We start from the raw sequence: 18,729 nt of genomic DNA, 5'->3' as shown, positions 1-18,729 counted from the left end.
AATGAATATAAAGTTGTAATGGAACCATAAACATCGTCGACAACATTAAAATTATTCATTCAATTATTATGTATAATAATTAAATATCTATGGTTTACAAAAAGTTATGCTATTCTGTTGATTTTCATTAGAACTAATGAAAATATTCTAGAAATTAAGAGAAAACAAAATGACGAATAAACTCATTTATTCTAATTCGTTAATGTTTAGATAAATTATAGCAGTGCGAATGTCATACGGGATATAATGTGTATGCATATGTAACATACACACACAAAATTATGGCGGGAAACGACAGAATTTATTATTCGAGTTTGCTTTAACACTTCGATTCGATTGACGAAAATGAACAATGAAAAGATCAAATGCACTTCCCCAGAATAAGTCAAAGGCTGGATTTTTTACTTTGAAGAAACCGCACAACGATTGTTATCGAAATATTCGTTCTGGGAAAATTATCGCCGCTAATTGTGATTTAGCGCCTAACGATGTTAAAAAATACCTAAATCTAGAAAGATCAGGGACTAAACTTACCGAAAATAATCTCTTTTACTACTGCAAAACTCAGAAAACGCTCGAAACAATCGCATTCGAACAAACAGCAATTCAATTGTCGAAATTCTATTGTTGCGTCGCGACTCAGTTTAATGCTAAAAATTTCGATTTTTTGACAGAATTTCGGGGTTTTCGCGTCTGTCTTTCTATAGAGACAGATCGTTCTTCTTTTTGTCTGTAGTCTTTCACTCATCCTCACAGACGAGGTAGAATCAATTTTGTTAGAGTTAAGATGTTCGAAGACTCTCATAAACTAAGTAGATTTGAGTAGATGAAAACAACTGCTTATATCTCCAAAACAATACCTGTCAGATTAACTGCCGTCAAGCATGCGTATATCAATTGTTTCCAAATTATTACCGTTTATCTTAGATGTACACAAAACACAATAAAGTATGAAACCTTCATTCAATGACTACGTTTTACAGTCGTAATTATTTCAGTACGGAACGTCGTGATATCGGGGACGTCAAGTAACGGTTCCGACAATAATCTTAAATATTTCTAAAAGTTAAAAAGTCTTTTTTTCGGAAATTGTTTAATTACATTCTTCCACTTGTTTTGTCTTTCCCTTTAGGAATCGATTTCTGGAATTTCGTTTCTCTGTCTTTCGAGTTCGCGTCTACAGCATCCTTTAAAATATCATTATATTAAATAAAAACACTGCATAAATCCTAGAATATTCTAGAATTTATGCAGTGTAAATATTCTTAATTCTAAAAAAGATGAGAAAATATGATATAGGCACAAACATGTCCATTTATATATACAGGTATACCTCACCATACGTCGGTAATTGGTTCCAGGAGAGGCGACGTAAGTCGAATTTTATTGTGTAGTTAGGACGTAAGTCTAACTACGGTGGAAAATGCCAATAATGAGCACTTAAAGACCGTTCACTCTATCAAGTAAATTACGCAGTAACCCATCATTGATGTTAACACAAAGAAACTTTTGTTTCTTATGGAACGAAAAGTATTTTTTCATAAAATTCTGAGATATTCTTATAATAAATAACCCTTTTTTTAATATAATATATTAAAATTTGTTTTAAATGCGTTATATATATATTTATATCCTGTATAGAGGACTCACAGGATGGATTGTTTAATTGTTTCATTCTTATTATAAAGCCACTGTTTATATTGATTTACTAGCTGTTACTCGCGACTTCGCCCGCGCGAATTTTTCAAGGAAATACCATTTAAATTCAGTATAACAACTATGATAAATGTTAAATAACACCTACCGCTGAGAATGATGGAAATTGCAGAAAATCAAACGAACTGTTTTCAATTTGATAAATTATCTGAAACGTTTACAATCGTTCTATAATCAAACCAATGTGCAATAACAAATTCGAATTTAAAACGGTTCGGACATTTGGTTAAAAATCGAAATATATAAAACTATTTTTATCAATGTCTGAAATGTTATCAATTTATTACCCATAAGTACTCAATGAAGACTAAACGTAGTTGAAAACAAAAAATCTCATCTAAAATAGTACAGTAGAAGCCGTTCTTCAGGTTAAGCCTTAATCTCTCCCTCTCCCCTTTCCCGCGGGGAATTTCGAAAAATCCCTTCTTAGTGTGCGTTTTCATGACGTACCCTGTGTACCAAATTTTACCTCTTTCTTTAGGTTTAGCGGTTTGCTCTGGGCGAAGATGAATAAATCACTCAGTCATTCAGTCAGTCAAGATGAGTAATTTTATATATTTAGATTTATTGAAAAAGTTATGAATTTTGGAAAAGATTGATTTTTGTGATTTTATATAAAATACGCATTAAAACTTGTAAATATTTCTTTAATACTCTTGACGTATTTTATCTCAATTTTCAAATTGTCATTGTCAAAGCATAAGTTTATTAAAAAGTACTTTAATAAAGCATTTTAAGATTTATTTATTGCCTTACAATTTACAGATTTAAGGCCATTGAAAATTAATGAATCCAAATCAAAATGTACTAATCACGATTAAAATTTCTGCAAAATTAATACTATTTTATGTACATTTTATCTGTAAATTCCACGTATTCATTTTTCTTTCCGTTAATAACAGTCATAACTGCTCCTGGTTTTCCTTCTTCGATGAGCTGAATGATTGCTTCTCCCACTTCACTTGGTCTGAAAATTAATTATATCATTATTAATTAGAATAAGGACTTAAAATTTTCTGGGTATTTGTGAATTTCAGACAATTCTATTCTTAACTTAATAATAAAAACTGTCATTGACAATTTTGGAAGTGTTTTTTTATTCGAGAAGCTTGCAGCTTCTTAAATGAAATCTTTACTTATCCATAATTTTTATGTAGAATGCACAATGTAAGTGATAGAGTGTCAAGTGTTGAGGAAATTAATTGAATTGAAATAACGTGACTTCCGGTGTAAACTGGAAATTCCTGAATAGTTAATGGGGGCCTCCTGCCCTACGGTTTACACATCTGCTCTCGGAGTTCATCTATCCAACTACGTTCACAACAGTAAGGAAAGACGAACGGAAAGTCGAACAGACGTCAATGGGAAGTTATAGATCTACAATGTTTTTTTCAAATTGCAGCTTAATGATTTTACTTTATATCTTTGTTATTAATTTTATTATTTCTTTAAATATCACGATTAATACTTACTCTAAAGCAGGATTTCTTTTCAGAAATTTTCTCGTCTTTTTCCCTTGGGATTTTACGAAATTTTGCATCATTTCGGTGTTTATAGTACTAGGGCATACACAGGTGAATTTAACTCCACTTTTTTCGTAATTTAACTATTGATGTAAGATATAAATATATAATTTTCTTATACCTAAAAACAATTTTTATTATATTGTCAAATATTAAGTCAATTGAAAATAATACAGTTTATTGAAAGTAATAGTTGCTGTTACCGACCGAAACTGAAGCCAAATTTTATACAATGTAACATATGAAATGATGACAAATATCCCAATATTCGAAAGAATATTATAAAGTAAAATTAAATGTAAACATTAATAAATAATTAATAAATACAAAGACCAGGACAATAACAAAATATAAAAATATTTGCAAATTATAAGAAACAAATTGTCTTTACAATTTGTTCTTTACAGTGTATCCGACACACAACAGTCGTATGTAGTCACAGCACTTTCCATTTTTTTTTCCTTTTAGTCTTTCCTTCACAAAAAGGAAAGACTAAAAAAATGGAAAGTGTTCAGTCCAAAAGGAGAACTGAATTTCTTCAGTCCTCTTTTTGTCTCCACTGTGGGCACTAAAGGGGCCATTTTAATCACACTTGTCATGAGTTTGGCCAGATTTACAAGGCGAGATTTGGCTCTACAGTTCCTTTAATATGCATATTCCATAAGTTTTCTATCGAATTTTGTAAGTTTAGAAACAAAGTGTAATTATTTTATTTAAATTGCAGCAGTGGAATGTGGAATATATGAAAGATATGGTTCTATCGCCCTCCATCTCCAGGTTGCAAAACCTGAATTTGCTGCAGTTTGAACAATGGTATGCCACTGACCTGCTTAGAAGTCACAGGGATTCCGATCCAATAATCGTGTCTAGAGGTATTAGCAGAACATATCGTTGACCAGATTCACAATTTTCTTCAAAAGAATATAGACCAATGATAAAGGAAGCTGTGAAAACGCAAACACCGTTACCTTTGGTAAGTATAATGGAGTTTGATGGTGAACGTGTGGATTTTCGTCGGACCAAATGTTTTGCGACTCCATTATACCCAATTTGTTAGAAAACGTATGTAAACGTATAGCATTAAAGGAAGCGTTAAAAAACGTACGCACATTAATGGGACGGCAGCGTCAAATTTTGCTCTATCATTAAATTTAGAAGTAAAAGTTTTCCTTCAAAAATCGAAATCATATACTCGTGATAATATGTATGTGAAATTCGGTTAAGATTATCCCAATAAGTCTTTGTATAGAGAGTTACTAAAACTACATTTTAATTATGATTGTCCTTTTCTATTAAATTTTTATGGTATCGAGCATTAATTTATCTTTCGAGTTTATTAATTTTATAATTTACTTTACAGATTAAAATTTCAGAATGTAAGAAGCGTTTCATTTTTACATTTTTTTTATTCTCGCGTTTTGTCGAAAAAGAATAATGTCTTTAGTGGTCGAGTGGATAACTCAGCTGAACACACGTAGTTCGCAGATTTCCTCTCGAACTGCAGGCTGACAGCGTGGAGTTTCCCGGGTTTTAATCTTAAAAAAACCCTAAATAGAAGCCAGTTTCCTGTAGGAAAATCTTGTAGGGGAATCTTTCCATAGAAACATTTTTCTTGGCATTATTGCCCGTGTATTGAGATTCGATCATTTTAACCCCATCCAAAAAAAGAACATTCGTTACCAGTCTTAAAACTTTGATGCAGTAATACAGCATCAATTTAAATAGATCAAACTATAAATATATCATTTTGTATTTTATAATTATCATAAATCTAAATTGAAATTTAAATAATTTTGATGTTGCCTCCAAAATTTAACAGTGCCCACCAGAGATCAAGTGGAATAAATCTGAATAATAGAATCCAATGGTCTGGAGACATGGAGATTTCTGTGTTTTCTTCACATAAATAACACCTAAGTTGGGACCAGTTTTCCTTATAAAGAGTTTCCAGGCAACATTCCTCTCAACACATCCTATACGTATTGCGCCATTTTTATTTTTGCCATAAAACCAGACAGCAACAAAGTTTCGAATTATAAAAAAAAATGTGAAAACGTTGATAATTATGAGTATTTTGTTCTAAACTGTTTTAAATAGATAAGCACATTATCAGATTAGGACGACTTTACTTACTCCGAGACATCTTGTAAACATAATTACACCGGCTTTACTTGCTGAATAGATAGATAGTCTACAGGGTTCGAGGCCTGATATAAGTAAAATATATACATGAATTAATTTACAGTACACGTTTATTGCTCAAAATGAAAATACAGAATTTTTAAATACCTGCCACAGAACCGACATTAACAACAGCGCCCCCATTTCCTCCATTATTCTTCCCCATGTATTTTGATGCAATGTTGCAACCGTATATCACACCATTCTACAATAATTTTTAATTATAAAATTCATCTCGTAACTACTAAGAATGAAATTTTAACGAATGAAAAGTGTTCGGACTTACCAAATTAATATCTACAGCCTTATTTTCTTGAGAAACTCCTGCATTATTTACTAAAATATTTAAATCCCTTATTGTCTGTTTGGCTTTCAAGTAAGCTTCTGTAATTGAATTAATTTAGTGAGAAATAACGGCTATGTCGTAAAATTGACAGTTTATAACAAGTTGTTTTTGTTATAATTTAAAATTATACGAGTACTATTTGTGTCAGCATACTAATCTTGAATAAAACATCAATTTTTTTTCAATCCGTGAGAAATATGATATATTTATGTGAGAATCGAACAAAACAGAAAAATATCTATCAACGAGCTGCGTAACTTTCTCGGCTGTTATAAGATTTTATTTTTAAAATAACATTTTTATTATTTATTATAAATAAGGTTTTGTTATAACATGGAGACGTGCGAAAATCCCAGAGGGTAAAATTTGACACGATTCCACTACTATAAAAGCTAGGATACGTCGACTTTCTTACTTGAGACAGTACTAACTAACGCTCTTGATCTTGATATCTTATGACAACTTTCCCTCGAGTCTTTGTCAACTCTGAGTGAAAACCATGGTTAAATATAACTCAATATTTATTTGAGGACAGAATTTCTGGAAAAATATTTATTAGAATTTATTAATATACTGTATTAAATATTTATTTCTTCGGATGTCTATTACGTAACACAATCATCAATAAGTTATATTTCGACAATTACACTGAGATGTAGAGTTTCGTTACGTTTTTTTAAATTTCATTTTTTCTATTGTTTATTCAAGATTAGTTTTCAAAATATATTATAAGAAAGATATTTTAAAATATAAACGATATATTCATAAATTAATTAGATTTGAGCGCTTAAATTTCTAAAATACAATAAATACCTTCAAATTCTTCTGAAGAGGACACGTCACATTTGACAAAAATACAGTTTGATTCTCCATAACTCTTTTGCAACTCCTCCACTGTGCGTTGACCTTTTTCAGAATTCACATCCGCGCAGCAAACCTAAATATTTAGACAATTTTAATCAAATATTTTTATAAAACAATTGATTTATTTGAATATATTCTTGAAACATTTCGTTTTTATTTTCTTACTTTCCCCGGCTCTGTTATATATAAGTTAGAAAGTATGGCGGTAGATCAGAAAATGACCCCACAAGATTTTTACGTTTCTAGACTCAGTGGATCTTGAAATGTCTACAAATGCAAAAAAAAATTGGAAATTTTTCTATGTATATGGATGTGTGGCTGGGTTGGAAGCACAATTTTTTCACTTCATTTGAAGATCAATAACTTCGGTGATTAAAAGTCGAAAAGATGAAGAGATAGTCGGGGTCGTATGTCATATTTCCAGTAGGGTCGGACTAAATGACGAGTTTATTCGTTATTAAGTCTATCAATTCCCCCTGTCGTACGTCTGTCTGTCTCTCTTAATCTCGAGAAACGAGTTAGATAGATGAAATCCGAGACCAGATATGGAAAGCGTAGGAGCAAGAAGTCCCGATTAACGTATACGAACTATCGGTCTGGACCACAAGTCACGTTATTTTAAATCAAACAATTTTCCCTGTAGGGAGTTAGATAGATGACGGCATGACTGTTGCTAACAGGAAAAATATGATGCTCAGGGGCTTGATAACAGGAAAAGTATTACGTACAGAAGGAACACACTATTCATATAAGATGGAGAGTATATGTTTTAAATTAAATAAATTACAAAGACACGATTAAAAATTGCATCCCGGCACTGTGACGATGTCACAATAAATAATTTCTCGTTATCATTTAGAATTTTTTTATAAAACTCATCCCTACTTTCAAAATAAAGAGTTTTGCCATTTCATAATAGTTAAAAACATAAAAAGTTTATTAATAAAATATCGTAACAATTGGCGCTACTAAATGACACCGGGAAAGCTATGTAACTCCTTGCTGGAATTTTGTTTGTTCTTTATATTTATCTGTTTTTGCACAGGATTTGTATGTTTTTGGAGGGACATGTTTGAATAGTAGCAAGAATGATTTGTTGTATTTCGATAATAATTAAATAAGGTGAAGCATTATTTTATATTTAACATTTAAAGACATGGCTCCAATTCATGCAAAATTTTTTTCTTTCTTTTTTTATCGGAACTCTCCCATATAACAAACATGTATATTTAAATAACTTCATTCTGTTTAAAATTTCATTACTAACTTTATCTTGAAATATGTTATATAACGAAAGAAATTTAAATTTTATAGCCTAAAAACTTTCTAGAATTTTATTTAGTATGAAAATCATGACGACTGGCAAACTATAAGTAAATAAATAAGCCTATACGATTAAATCTTGAATATTTAAAACAGATAATTTTGAAAGCGATAATTTTACAGAAGTTACTAAAAATATGTGAAAAATCTTACCTTATATCCTCTGCTTAACAATGCTTCACAAACAGCTCTTCCTAGTCCCTGTGCACCGCCTGTTACTAATGCCCTTCCACTTTTCACGTTCATCTTCTTTGATCTTTTTTCCTTACAAACCGTCACAAAGTCAAGCGAATCTTCGGCATCTCATAAGTAGAAAGATAAAACTTTAGAACTAGATAAGAACTGGAAAGACAAAAATTATCTCTGTTTATGATAAAATTGCTTTCAGACAATGAGTTATCGTTTAAGTTCAAGAGGCGTATAGTTTCAATAACGACCAATTTTTTCTGAATCTGAAATGTAATGGCTTTGGATGTTGCCGATTTTAAAACTAACTTTCAGTTTACATCGCCCTTTCTCTCCCTTCTTTCTGCTTTGAGGCTACTTTAGGAATTTATAGCAATCATCATTCTAAAGAACAGACAAATACATAAGATCGCTTGCTTAGATAATTTTTTACAAAATGGACGTAGACGTTACTGAAATTATACGTGTCATATAGAGTATAAGATATTGCATTGACTTACTTAGTATTTTTTATTATATTCAAATGTTATTGTTTACAATTCCAGTAATCAAAATCTGAAAGTAAATTCCTTATCGAAAGCGAGAAACGTCGACTTCGTAAAATAAAATTTAGATAAGATTTTTTTATATTTTAAATAAAACGTTTCAGGATTTAAGAAGTATTTTTTTTAACTAAGATAAGTTAGGAAATTTATGTAAATTTACTTAAAAAGAATTAAGTTTGAGTGCTCTTAATCCCTAATTGAAATCAACTTGTTATTTTCATAGAATCAAAATTACTATATAAAGAATAATAAATTGAATGTTTATCTATTTCCATATGTTTTGAAAGGATTGTTATTGATAAATATAAGATTTTCTAGGCTAACAACATATAAAATCGGTATGGGTGGCAGATATTTGCTATCAATGTAGCAGTCACGAATTACGATATATTTCTTAATATTGTTGTTTTAATAGCTTTATCAAGTGACTAATAGCAAACATTCTCTCGATGTAAATAGAAAAGTGCATTTTTAATATTATTCTGCTGACATTGTTCATTGATATTTAAAATTTTATGCAGTAACATGCAATAAGTCATACGAACTAGGGTTTCTCAAACGGGACCCCGGCTGTTTTTTTTAACCCGGGAAATCCGGCAAATACCTTAAAAATTCACTTTTTTTTATTTTACGTTAAGGTTGAGGACATTTTGCAAATAGAAAGTATAATTAACTCACAAACTGTCAGAATACATTTGTATTTATTAATTTTAAACCTACTTATTAGTTTTTTATTAATTTTTGCTCGTTATGGCACGTCACAAATGGTCAATAATCAATACGTAGCTTATTTGTGGCAGGACTCTCAAAATTCTTTACCAGTAATATTTGGAATAATTGCTTACGCGTCTTAATTTTTAACCATGCCCAGTAGCTTCAATGACTGCGTATCGCCAAGTTGTGCAAATTGGCAAGGATACAAACGAGTACGAAGTCAGCGAGTATGAAGTTTTTCTTCATAATCTGATTATTAAAGACAAACGAACTGTCGAATTATTGGGCTATGATGTTTCTATTAAAGTAGTCGAGGTACACAAATCAAGAATACTAGGGAACAAGAGAAGTACTACAATCTCAAAAACGAACTAGAAATCTTTCAGGATACAGGTGAAAAACACATAATAATAATTGTCTTCTCTTAAATGCATTAAACACGATTCCAATCACATCAATTGAATCGGTAAAGGCATTCTCGGTAGCAAGACTTTTCATTACTAAAATAAGAATTAGATTGAGTGTTTGGAGTATTGACCATCTTTGGTTTTTAAAATCTTATAAAAATTTACAATATTTTGTATTATATTTTATTTAAAAGTTCAAAAATTACCTTCTAAGTTAGAAGTTTGATCTAAATTCATTTTTCTTTCAATTTTCAACTCAATTCAAAGTCATTTTTTGTTGTTGTAGCAGTTTCCAGCAAACTTTAATAAATTTTTTCTATTTGTAAAAAATTCTACGTAATTCAAAGGTAATTTTTAATATATATCTTACACAGCATTATTAATATGATTTTCGAGGTTGCAGAACGTATTAAATTACTTTAAAAAACGAAAAATAATTATATCATTAGTTTCATGATATTCTGTATATCTTAAAAATAATTAATTTTGTCCCGGGGTTTCCCGGGATTCCGGGAAACAGTTCACTTTTATCCCGGAATCCCGGGACAAGCAAAAGATCGGGAAATCAGAAACCCTAATACAAACGTTTACTTTAAGAATTTTTACATTTTGAATTCTAAATAACGTCTCTCCTCTTTCACGTTATCACATTTACAGTATTTCTATTGTCTTAATCACACCAACAAACGATATAACTTACATGTCTAAACGTGTTTTGTTTTTCAAAATTTCTTACGAATCATCTGTATTGCGTTTAGATTGCAGAAATTTTTTTTGAACAGTTCACTCTGAAGCACTCTTCTTTTTCCTTTTTTTACGTCCATCTTCTTAAGTGGCTTATCTACGTACGTTCCATGACAATTATTAAGTTTCCTCCACATGACTTACTGCATCTTTTTTTCAAATATTTGTCTCAATGATCTTAGATATTTTGCATTGTAGCAACCGATTTTCTTCCACTCCCTGGTTTTCTTTTCTACTTTCTAGATACTTCACATTTCTTCAAAATATTACATGCAGTTGGTTTACTATTACCTTCGCCTAAGAATGCTTTTTCGCATTTGTTTTGAGTGATTGGATTTATTTTGTACAACATGCTCTCTTACTACGTCCGCTTTTAAAGCCATTTTTCGGAATTGACTGATGAAAATGTTCGAAAAATTCGTGTGCTGTTGTGGTGAACGTCACCCTTCACACCTTAACTGTCTTGAAAAAGGAGCAACGTACCCCAAGTGGTATGAGTCATCGGAACAGTGTTCCGGGTAGATGTGTAGCATATACGTGAGAAGACAATAAACTCAGTTTTGTTACGATCTCGTCTCATTCGCTTGACGCAATGACGAAAAGTAAAAGTAATAGTAGCGAAGAAAAGCACTACACTGTAATTCAGCATGTGTAATGACATGATTTTTGACGCGAAGATTTCAAAATTATCTTTTCGAGTTCAAATGTCATTAATGATAAAAACTTAATGACAGTAAATAATCTTGTTGGGGCATGGAAGTATGTCACTTCTCCAGTATTAAATAAATACAGTTCGTGATTGCCTATAGGTCTCTCAATGGCTCTGCCTCGACGATTCATGTCGGGACTGCTTCACATTGGATTGTAACCATTGACATCACCGAGTACAAGGAATGGAGATGGCAGCTGTTAAACCAAGGTATCCAATTTATCCTCATTGACTCTGACATCTGGTGGCAAGTATATAGAACAAACTGTGACAGTTTGCCAATTGAAATTTTGACTGCCGCAGCTTGGAAATCAGTAGTTATTTCTACGGGGTCACTCAAAACAGATGGGGAAATGTGCAGCAGCTAAATTGGCTTTAGCTACTTTTGATAATTTTCAAAATACTGAAAAAACTGCTATACCTGTTGGAAAAAACTAGTTGTGATTTTACTACTAATGATGATGAAAATGAAACATAAAATTTTAATCAGTTTGGAAGAGAAAAACAAAATTTTATTTCTCAATAGAAGGTACAAACATAACAGAAGAACAGAATCAAACACAGAAAATATTGGAAAAAGAAGAAAAAAATCCTGTTATGTTATTAAATGAAGTACATCCTGGAAGTGAATTTAATTTAATTAGAGATAATGCATTAGTACCATCAGAAAGATTTACTATGAGTGTTTGTATTAATGGTATAACATTTGAAGGTTCTGGTCAAAATAAAAAGTTAGCAAATGCTGCAGCTGCAAGATCTGCTTTGAGCTGTTTATATGGAATCACCTCTTCAGAAACACGTACAAATAAAGTATTAATACCAGAAGCATGTGTTTCCTTAAGCCCATGCCAGTGGTACGCGTACCCCTGGGGGTACGCGAAATTGCATGAAGAGGTACGCGCGGCAATATAAAATCGGTCGATTTAAAATTTAAATGCATGAGATGAAGCAATCAAAAAACTAATGGGTGGATCATCAAAAATTCGGTAATTTACAACATGATGTCGAATGCACAAATTCGTTTATTAATAACTAAAAATATTCTCGAAATTTCATGAAAAAAATGCATTTCTGACAATACCTAAATGAAATTCTTATGCAAGAAACAAAAATTGTACAATTAACACAATTTGTGTTTGCGAAATTAATTTTGAAAATTTTTGTCGCTGTTATTTCTCGCGCGCGACAATGCGACTTCTCGCAAAGTATAATGAGACTTCACTGAGTTTAATAATCAGTTGCAACATCTCGCTACTAAATCGGGCTAAAATCGATCTCTTTCTTGAAATAAAAAAAAAATTATTGGGAGAAAAGAATTGATAGCGAAAAAGATGCTCGCGATGGTCGCGATTATCGCGAGCGTGGTTTTTTCGCCTAATTTTTCCTACCCAAAGGTCACGTTGGATTCTGTGAGACGCCGGCACTTTTTGACTTTTCTTTCCGAGTAAACGCGGCGCGCAATAAAAACGTTATTTATTGCATTTTTCTCAGTTCGAAGAAATTTGAGAACTTAAATTTTTTGAAAAATTTCTGAAAAATGCGACCAAAAAATCCACCAGAGGGCGTCTCACAGAATCCACGTGATCATAGAAGGGCAGATGGAGCGATGGCTGTTAGGACGCCGAAAGGCTAATGATGAGGTGTCAGGCAATACTGAACAGTCACATGTAATGATGTATCACCTTGTACCAGTACTCAGGCACAAAAAAAAAGAAACCTTGATAATAAGGAGCCATCTCTCAAAAAAAGGAAATATGACGATAGTTATATTCAGTTTGGTTTTACAAGGTCTGGGGACCTATTCTGAGCTCTTCCGATAACTGAACGAGAGCGATACACGGGACATTCGATAAGTCCCTTTAGCGAAAGGCCGTTAACGAACCTTAGACAAATCGCTATTTTGTGCTCCACGTTAAGTGGGTTTCGCTACGGGTAGTCGGTCGAAATGCGTCTGGGTTCCATGCTATCGATAGCTATTACGCTTTAACCAATCACAGTTTAGTTAACATTGTATTTTGTCACGTGACTGCAACCCGCCATTTTCTAAGCGTGCTTTTAGCATTGTCGTGTACTAGTGCTAGTGATATAGTTTTGTTTTGTTTTAAAATGTCTGGGTCTTTTTTTTTTTTTTTTTTTTTTTTAACTCTTTCCGCCCTGTGGGCACTAAGAGGGCCTCTTTTAGAAGGTCCATTATGGGTTCGGCCAGGCCCACAATGGGGCGACCGGGTGGTGAGGGACGGGGCCCGACATATCCGGACGGACCACCCCCGAAAAATTCCTGGGGATTTTCGACCCGTTCGGATTCGATCCCGGGTCCCCCAGAGCGGTAGGCTGCCACCTTGACCGCTCGGCCATCCGGCCGTAATGTCTGGGTCTATTACTGGATCTATTTTGTCAGCCCATCCGTTAAGCAAATATTTGTTTTTAATTTATTCTAATATTCTATTTTAATTTAATCTATCACATAAATTATAATTTATGTGATAGATAGTCATTTATGTATAGTGTATAGTTTACTGTTAAGTTACGTATATGGAATGTATTTTTTTTTTTTTTTTTTTTTTTTTACTAAAACTAATGAATTAAAGCCGACATTAAACTTAGATAAAATCTACAAAATAAAGATTTCTATTATTACATAATGCTAACATTTTACAATTATACAAAGTATGTCTAAGTTTCTTTGTATATTTCTATATAATTTCATGTAATTAATGTATTTTTTAATTCATTCATTAAGAATAAAACGACAAACGTTAATTTTGCTACAAGTTCTACTTCTATAAACCTTATAACCAAATTAGAATTAGTATTATGATTAAATGTCAAATGCAATACATCTTATTAAATGTAAATATTATTTGCATAGACACGGAGTGACTGGAAAGCAAACATTAAAAGTAAAGCCTCACAAATAAAAAAAAATCAAAGTTTCAAACAAGACGTGGGCCTTCAGTTAATCAAAAATTAACTGAAGTTGAAAAAAGAGTATTAAATTTAATCGGTGTTACTGCTGTCCCCTCTCTCCAATTGTTCGTGAAGTAAAATTATTCTTACACGAAAAGACGCCATGTTGTTTTCACTTTCGTTATGTTCCTAACGGCAGCTCGAGAGTGACCGATAACAAAAGCTTAGTTATCGCACGTGGCTATCGGCACCGAAAACGAAACGTACGGCTCGGAATAGCATTTTCACAGTTGATTAAACGCAAATCACGTGGTTCCGATAGAAACTGGTTTTTATCGTATTCGTTAGCTTAACGATACTACTCAGAATAGGTCCCCTGGAGACCCTGATTCCCCATTGCGAGTGTGTCGTTTGTGGAGAAACGCTGTCAAATCATTCGTTAAAACCATCTTTGCTGCGTCGCCATTTGGAAACATGCTAATTTCAAAGACCAATCTGTGTCCTTCTTTCAACATAAATTAAAAGATCTCAAACAAAGGCAAAAATCTATTGAGACACTCTCCTTGAACACGAATGTCAACGTTCTTCAAGCCTCTTTTAGAGTTAGTTACTTAATTGCCAATCAAGCAAAACCACACACTATTGGGAAGAATTTTATACTGCCTGCAGCAAAAGAGATAGTAAAATGTATGTTCGGAGAAATAAATGGCACGAGAACTTGATGTTATTCCCCTATCGAATAACACTGTCTCTCGTCCTATTGCAGACATGTCAGATAATCTGAAAAGTGATCAAATTCAATGCATTTTACAAAGCGATTTCTTTGCCATACAACTTGATGAATCCACAGACATATCAAAGTTGGCTCAACTTTTAGCATACGTTCGTTATGTTCATTCCAGAAAGTTTCACGAAGAGTTCCTGTTTTGTCGTTCCCTTCCCATTCGCACCACCGGAAAGGATATATTACGCATTGTCGACGGTTTTATAGACGAAAACAAAATGGATTGGTCAAAATGTGTGGGCATATGTACTGATAGTGCAAGAGCAATAACTGGTCGTTTTTCAGGACTTGTGAAGCGGATACAAAATAAACCTCCAGAAGCAAAATGGACCCACTGTGGAATTCATCGAGAGGCACTTGTTTGTAAAAAAATTCCAACCAGCTTAGACATCACTCTTAAAAATGCTGTAAAGATTGTCAACTTAATTAAGGCTCATGCCATAAACTCAAGAATTTTCGCAGCCATTTGTAAAGACCTTGGCAGTGAGCACGAGACCCTGTTGTTACATACTGAAGTGCGCTGGCTGTCCAGAGGAAGAATTGTTTCGAGAATATTTGAGTTGAGACATAAAATTGAGTTATTTTTGGTTGAGTATAAATATGATGAGTACAAACAGATGCTGAGTGACACTTTGTGGCTGCAAAAATTAGCTTACTTGTCAGATATTTTCCCAAAGTTGAATGAGTTGAATTTGGGCCTTCAAGGCCAGGATACAACCATATTCACTATGCAGAGAAAGTTGAGTCAACTATCAAAAAAATATCCTTCCGGACATCTTTGATAAACAAATGTAAATATGACCAATTTTCGAATCTTAAACTTTTTTTTTTGGAAACAAGTCGTTTCCAAAAAAAAAAGTTTAAGATTCGAAAATTGGTCATATTTACATTTGTTTATCAAAGATGTCCGGAAGGATATTTTTTTGATAGTTGACTCAACTTTCTCTGCATAGTGAATATGGTTGTATCCTGGCCTTGAAGGCCCAAATTCAACTCATTAAATGAATATGTAAAATCAGTCATAAAATGCCACTTACAAAATTTTTCGGCGAGTTACGCAGTTATTTCCCAGATATGGAAATAACTGCGTAACTCCGCCCAGTTCCATTCCGGCAATATTCCATTTTTGCCCAGTTCCATTCCGGCAATATTCCATTCCTGGTTGGAATGGAATATTGCCGGAATGGAACTGGGTAAATAACCCTTTTGCGAATAATTCCAACGACCACCTTCCCGTCTCTGAACAAGAGGAATTAATAGACATTCCATGCAACAGCAGACTCAGGAGTTGTTTTGCAGCGCAATCACTGGGTAATTTTTGGGCTGACCTAAAAGACATTTATCATGTCAGCGAAGCGGAAATAAAATACTTACTACCATTTTGCACAACATACCTCTGCGAAAGCGGATTTTCGGCCATGAAATCATGAAAAGTAAACATCGTCACCGACTTCAACTCGAAGATGACTTGAGACTGAAGCTGACCAAAAAGCAACCAGATTTTACAAAGTTGTGCAAAGAAAATCGTGCACATTTGTCACATTAAAATTAAATAACCTTATGTTATTTTCATTATTATTAGAATTGTATTTTAAAGGTAATAAATGTAAAAAAAAACTTATTCTATTTATCACTAGCTGTCTACCAACAGCTTCGCCCGCATTATGTCGAATTTTCTCGTGGGAGTAAGATATTTTCTCGCAGTAAAATGTAGCCTATATCCATCTTCAACATGTAAGCTATCTCTCTGCCAAATTTTATTAAAACCTGTTCAGCGGTTTAGACGTGAAAAGGTAACAGACAGACATCAGAATTACCTTCGAATTTATAATATTAGTGTGGATTAATATGAATTTCTGCTATAAGGGGTACACGAGTTTAGCTCTTTCTTGAAGTGGTACGCTGGAAAAATTAATTGGGAACCACTGCCTTAAGCAATAGCAGATAAAATATCTGATGTTATTTTAATATTGTTTGATAAAAATTTATATACTATCTCTTCTTTGAAACCGTGTTTGGTAATTTTTTGGACAATGAACCCAAAGTTGAGTTTTAAAATAAACACTTGGCTTTATTTCCATCATTATTTTAGTTGAGTACTCAACTAAAATAATGATGGAAATAAAGCCAAGTGTTTATTTTAAAACTCAACTTTGGGTTCATTGTCCAAAAAATTATATAAATTATATAAATTTTACTAGACACTACAAATATTATACATGTTTGTTTTGTCAGAATTATGTAATATTACGTACAGTACGTTGAAATATTTATATTAGCGAGATTGAGGCCGAAGTTTTAAACGCAAAAACGTGTACGTCGGACGTTCAGCACCTCTTTCCTGTAAGCCTAGAAGTTTGACAATGGCGTTTGGAAAGTCAGTGGAATCATGCTCGATATTCCAAACGCCATTGTCAAACTTCTAGGCTTACAGGAAAGAGGTGCTAAACGTCCGACGTACACGTTTTCTCGTTTAAAACTTCGACCTCAATCTCGCTAATATAAATATTTCGATATACGTAATATTAAATAATTCTGAGAAAACGGAAACACCTATATTTGTAGTGTCTCGTCGCGTCTTTTATCAAACATTTCAGAAATATTTCAATTCGGTGTAACGTATTTTTCGCTTTTTGCATTAAGTATTCGATAGCATTATTATTATTATAATCAATATTAATAATTCCTAATAAAGGAAGCAATTAAATAGATTTTAATTTTGTAATTTCATATTTTTTTAAATTAAATTACTATAGTAGATGGCGACATTTAACGGAAACTTGTAAACAATTGTGGTGTTTTATTTATTACAATAGGAATTCTAGCTGTGGTTCAAACTTCAACCCGTAATAAAAATATCACATATATATTATAATAATTTTCTTATATATAAATATCGAGTGTCACCCCATATTTATAGTAGGGCGAAATTAGTTAAAACTGAGATTGCAACAACGTATCAGGGCCTTCACGCTGCCTTCCTTCCCCTAAACTACTGGATCGGTTACCAAGGTTTCGTCTACTCGTTGTCCGAAGACTTTGGCTAACTGAATTCGTCCTTCCATCTGCATTCCCGACAAGGAAACTTCCGATTCTGCGGGATCTGCTATCTCCGCTCCCCTATCGACTACGAAAGAGTCGGTTCTCCCTTGTTGGTAATTCAGTCTCCCCCATGCCTTTCCGGGCTCGTTAGTGGTCGCGCGAGCCAGGATCTGAGCTTTCCGGGACTCTCCACTACCTTCCACCCTCTGAACTATTGGGACGATTGTCAAGGCAGGCCGTTTATCACCGATACTGTGTTAGTGTTGACGGATTCGTAAGAGAAATTTGATGAAATTTATTTATTTTTATGAACATTTATGAAAAGTCATATATTAAATATTAATAAATGGAACCATCGTCGCTACATGACGAAAAAATAAATCTTCGGTAATGATTCTTATATTAAAAACTGAATCCGTATGTTGATATCAAAGCTGAAAACAATGACTACACCGAACAGTCTTTTTTTCATTTACCAGTCCAGCAATTCAAAAACTCTTAGGATAGAAACAACTGTGTGCAAGAATTTTCCTAGTTGTAGTTTAAAAATTTTTAACCATCAGAAAATGTCAGCTAGAAACAACAAATTTCAAACACTAATGGAAAAGGGTTTTAACAACGAAAAACCGTATATATTACCGGGTATCGGCATCAAACTATCTGAAAACTTAGAAAGAAAAGGCCATGATAACGCATATAAGATTCTTGCCCAATTTTTGATATTAAACAAAAGGGAAA

At 32.9% G+C, this 18,729-nt stretch overlaps 2 protein-coding genes across 2 annotated transcripts in view; both read right to left on the bottom strand.

Moving 5' to 3' along the window:
• Positions 1-2,450: 2,450 nt before the first annotated feature.
• Positions 2,451-18,729, bottom strand: part of LOC136978812 (15-hydroxyprostaglandin dehydrogenase [NAD(+)]-like) — a 34,021-nt gene continuing 17,742 nt past the window's right edge. The window contains exons 4-6 of the mRNA XM_067274631.1: positions 5,373-5,446; positions 3,189-3,322; positions 2,451-2,683 (exon numbers count right to left, since the gene is read on the bottom strand). Coding sequence (XP_067130732.1) covers positions 2,557-2,683; positions 3,189-3,322; positions 5,373-5,446 — 335 coding nt within the window. The 3' untranslated portion in view covers positions 2,451-2,556. The remainder of the gene's footprint in view (positions 2,684-3,188; positions 3,323-5,372; positions 5,447-18,729) is intronic.
• LOC136978817 (15-hydroxyprostaglandin dehydrogenase [NAD(+)]-like) lies at positions 5,521-8,208 on the bottom strand. Its single transcript, XM_067274636.1, has 4 exons — positions 8,107-8,208; positions 6,580-6,703; positions 5,707-5,804; positions 5,521-5,625 (listed from the first exon to the last, which is right to left on the bottom strand). The coding sequence occupies exons 1-4, from the start codon at positions 8,197-8,199 to the stop codon at positions 5,521-5,523; spliced, it is 420 nt and encodes a 139-aa protein (XP_067130737.1). The 5' UTR covers positions 8,200-8,208.

The sequence above is a fragment of the Centruroides vittatus genome, unplaced genomic scaffold, assembly GCF_030686945.1.
Source record: "Centruroides vittatus isolate TY-2023 unplaced genomic scaffold, ASM3068694v2 contig_551, whole genome shotgun sequence".
Classification (NCBI taxonomy): Eukaryota; Metazoa; Arthropoda; class Arachnida; order Scorpiones; family Buthidae; genus Centruroides; species Centruroides vittatus.
This window is presented reverse-complemented; position numbering and strand designations above follow the sequence as displayed.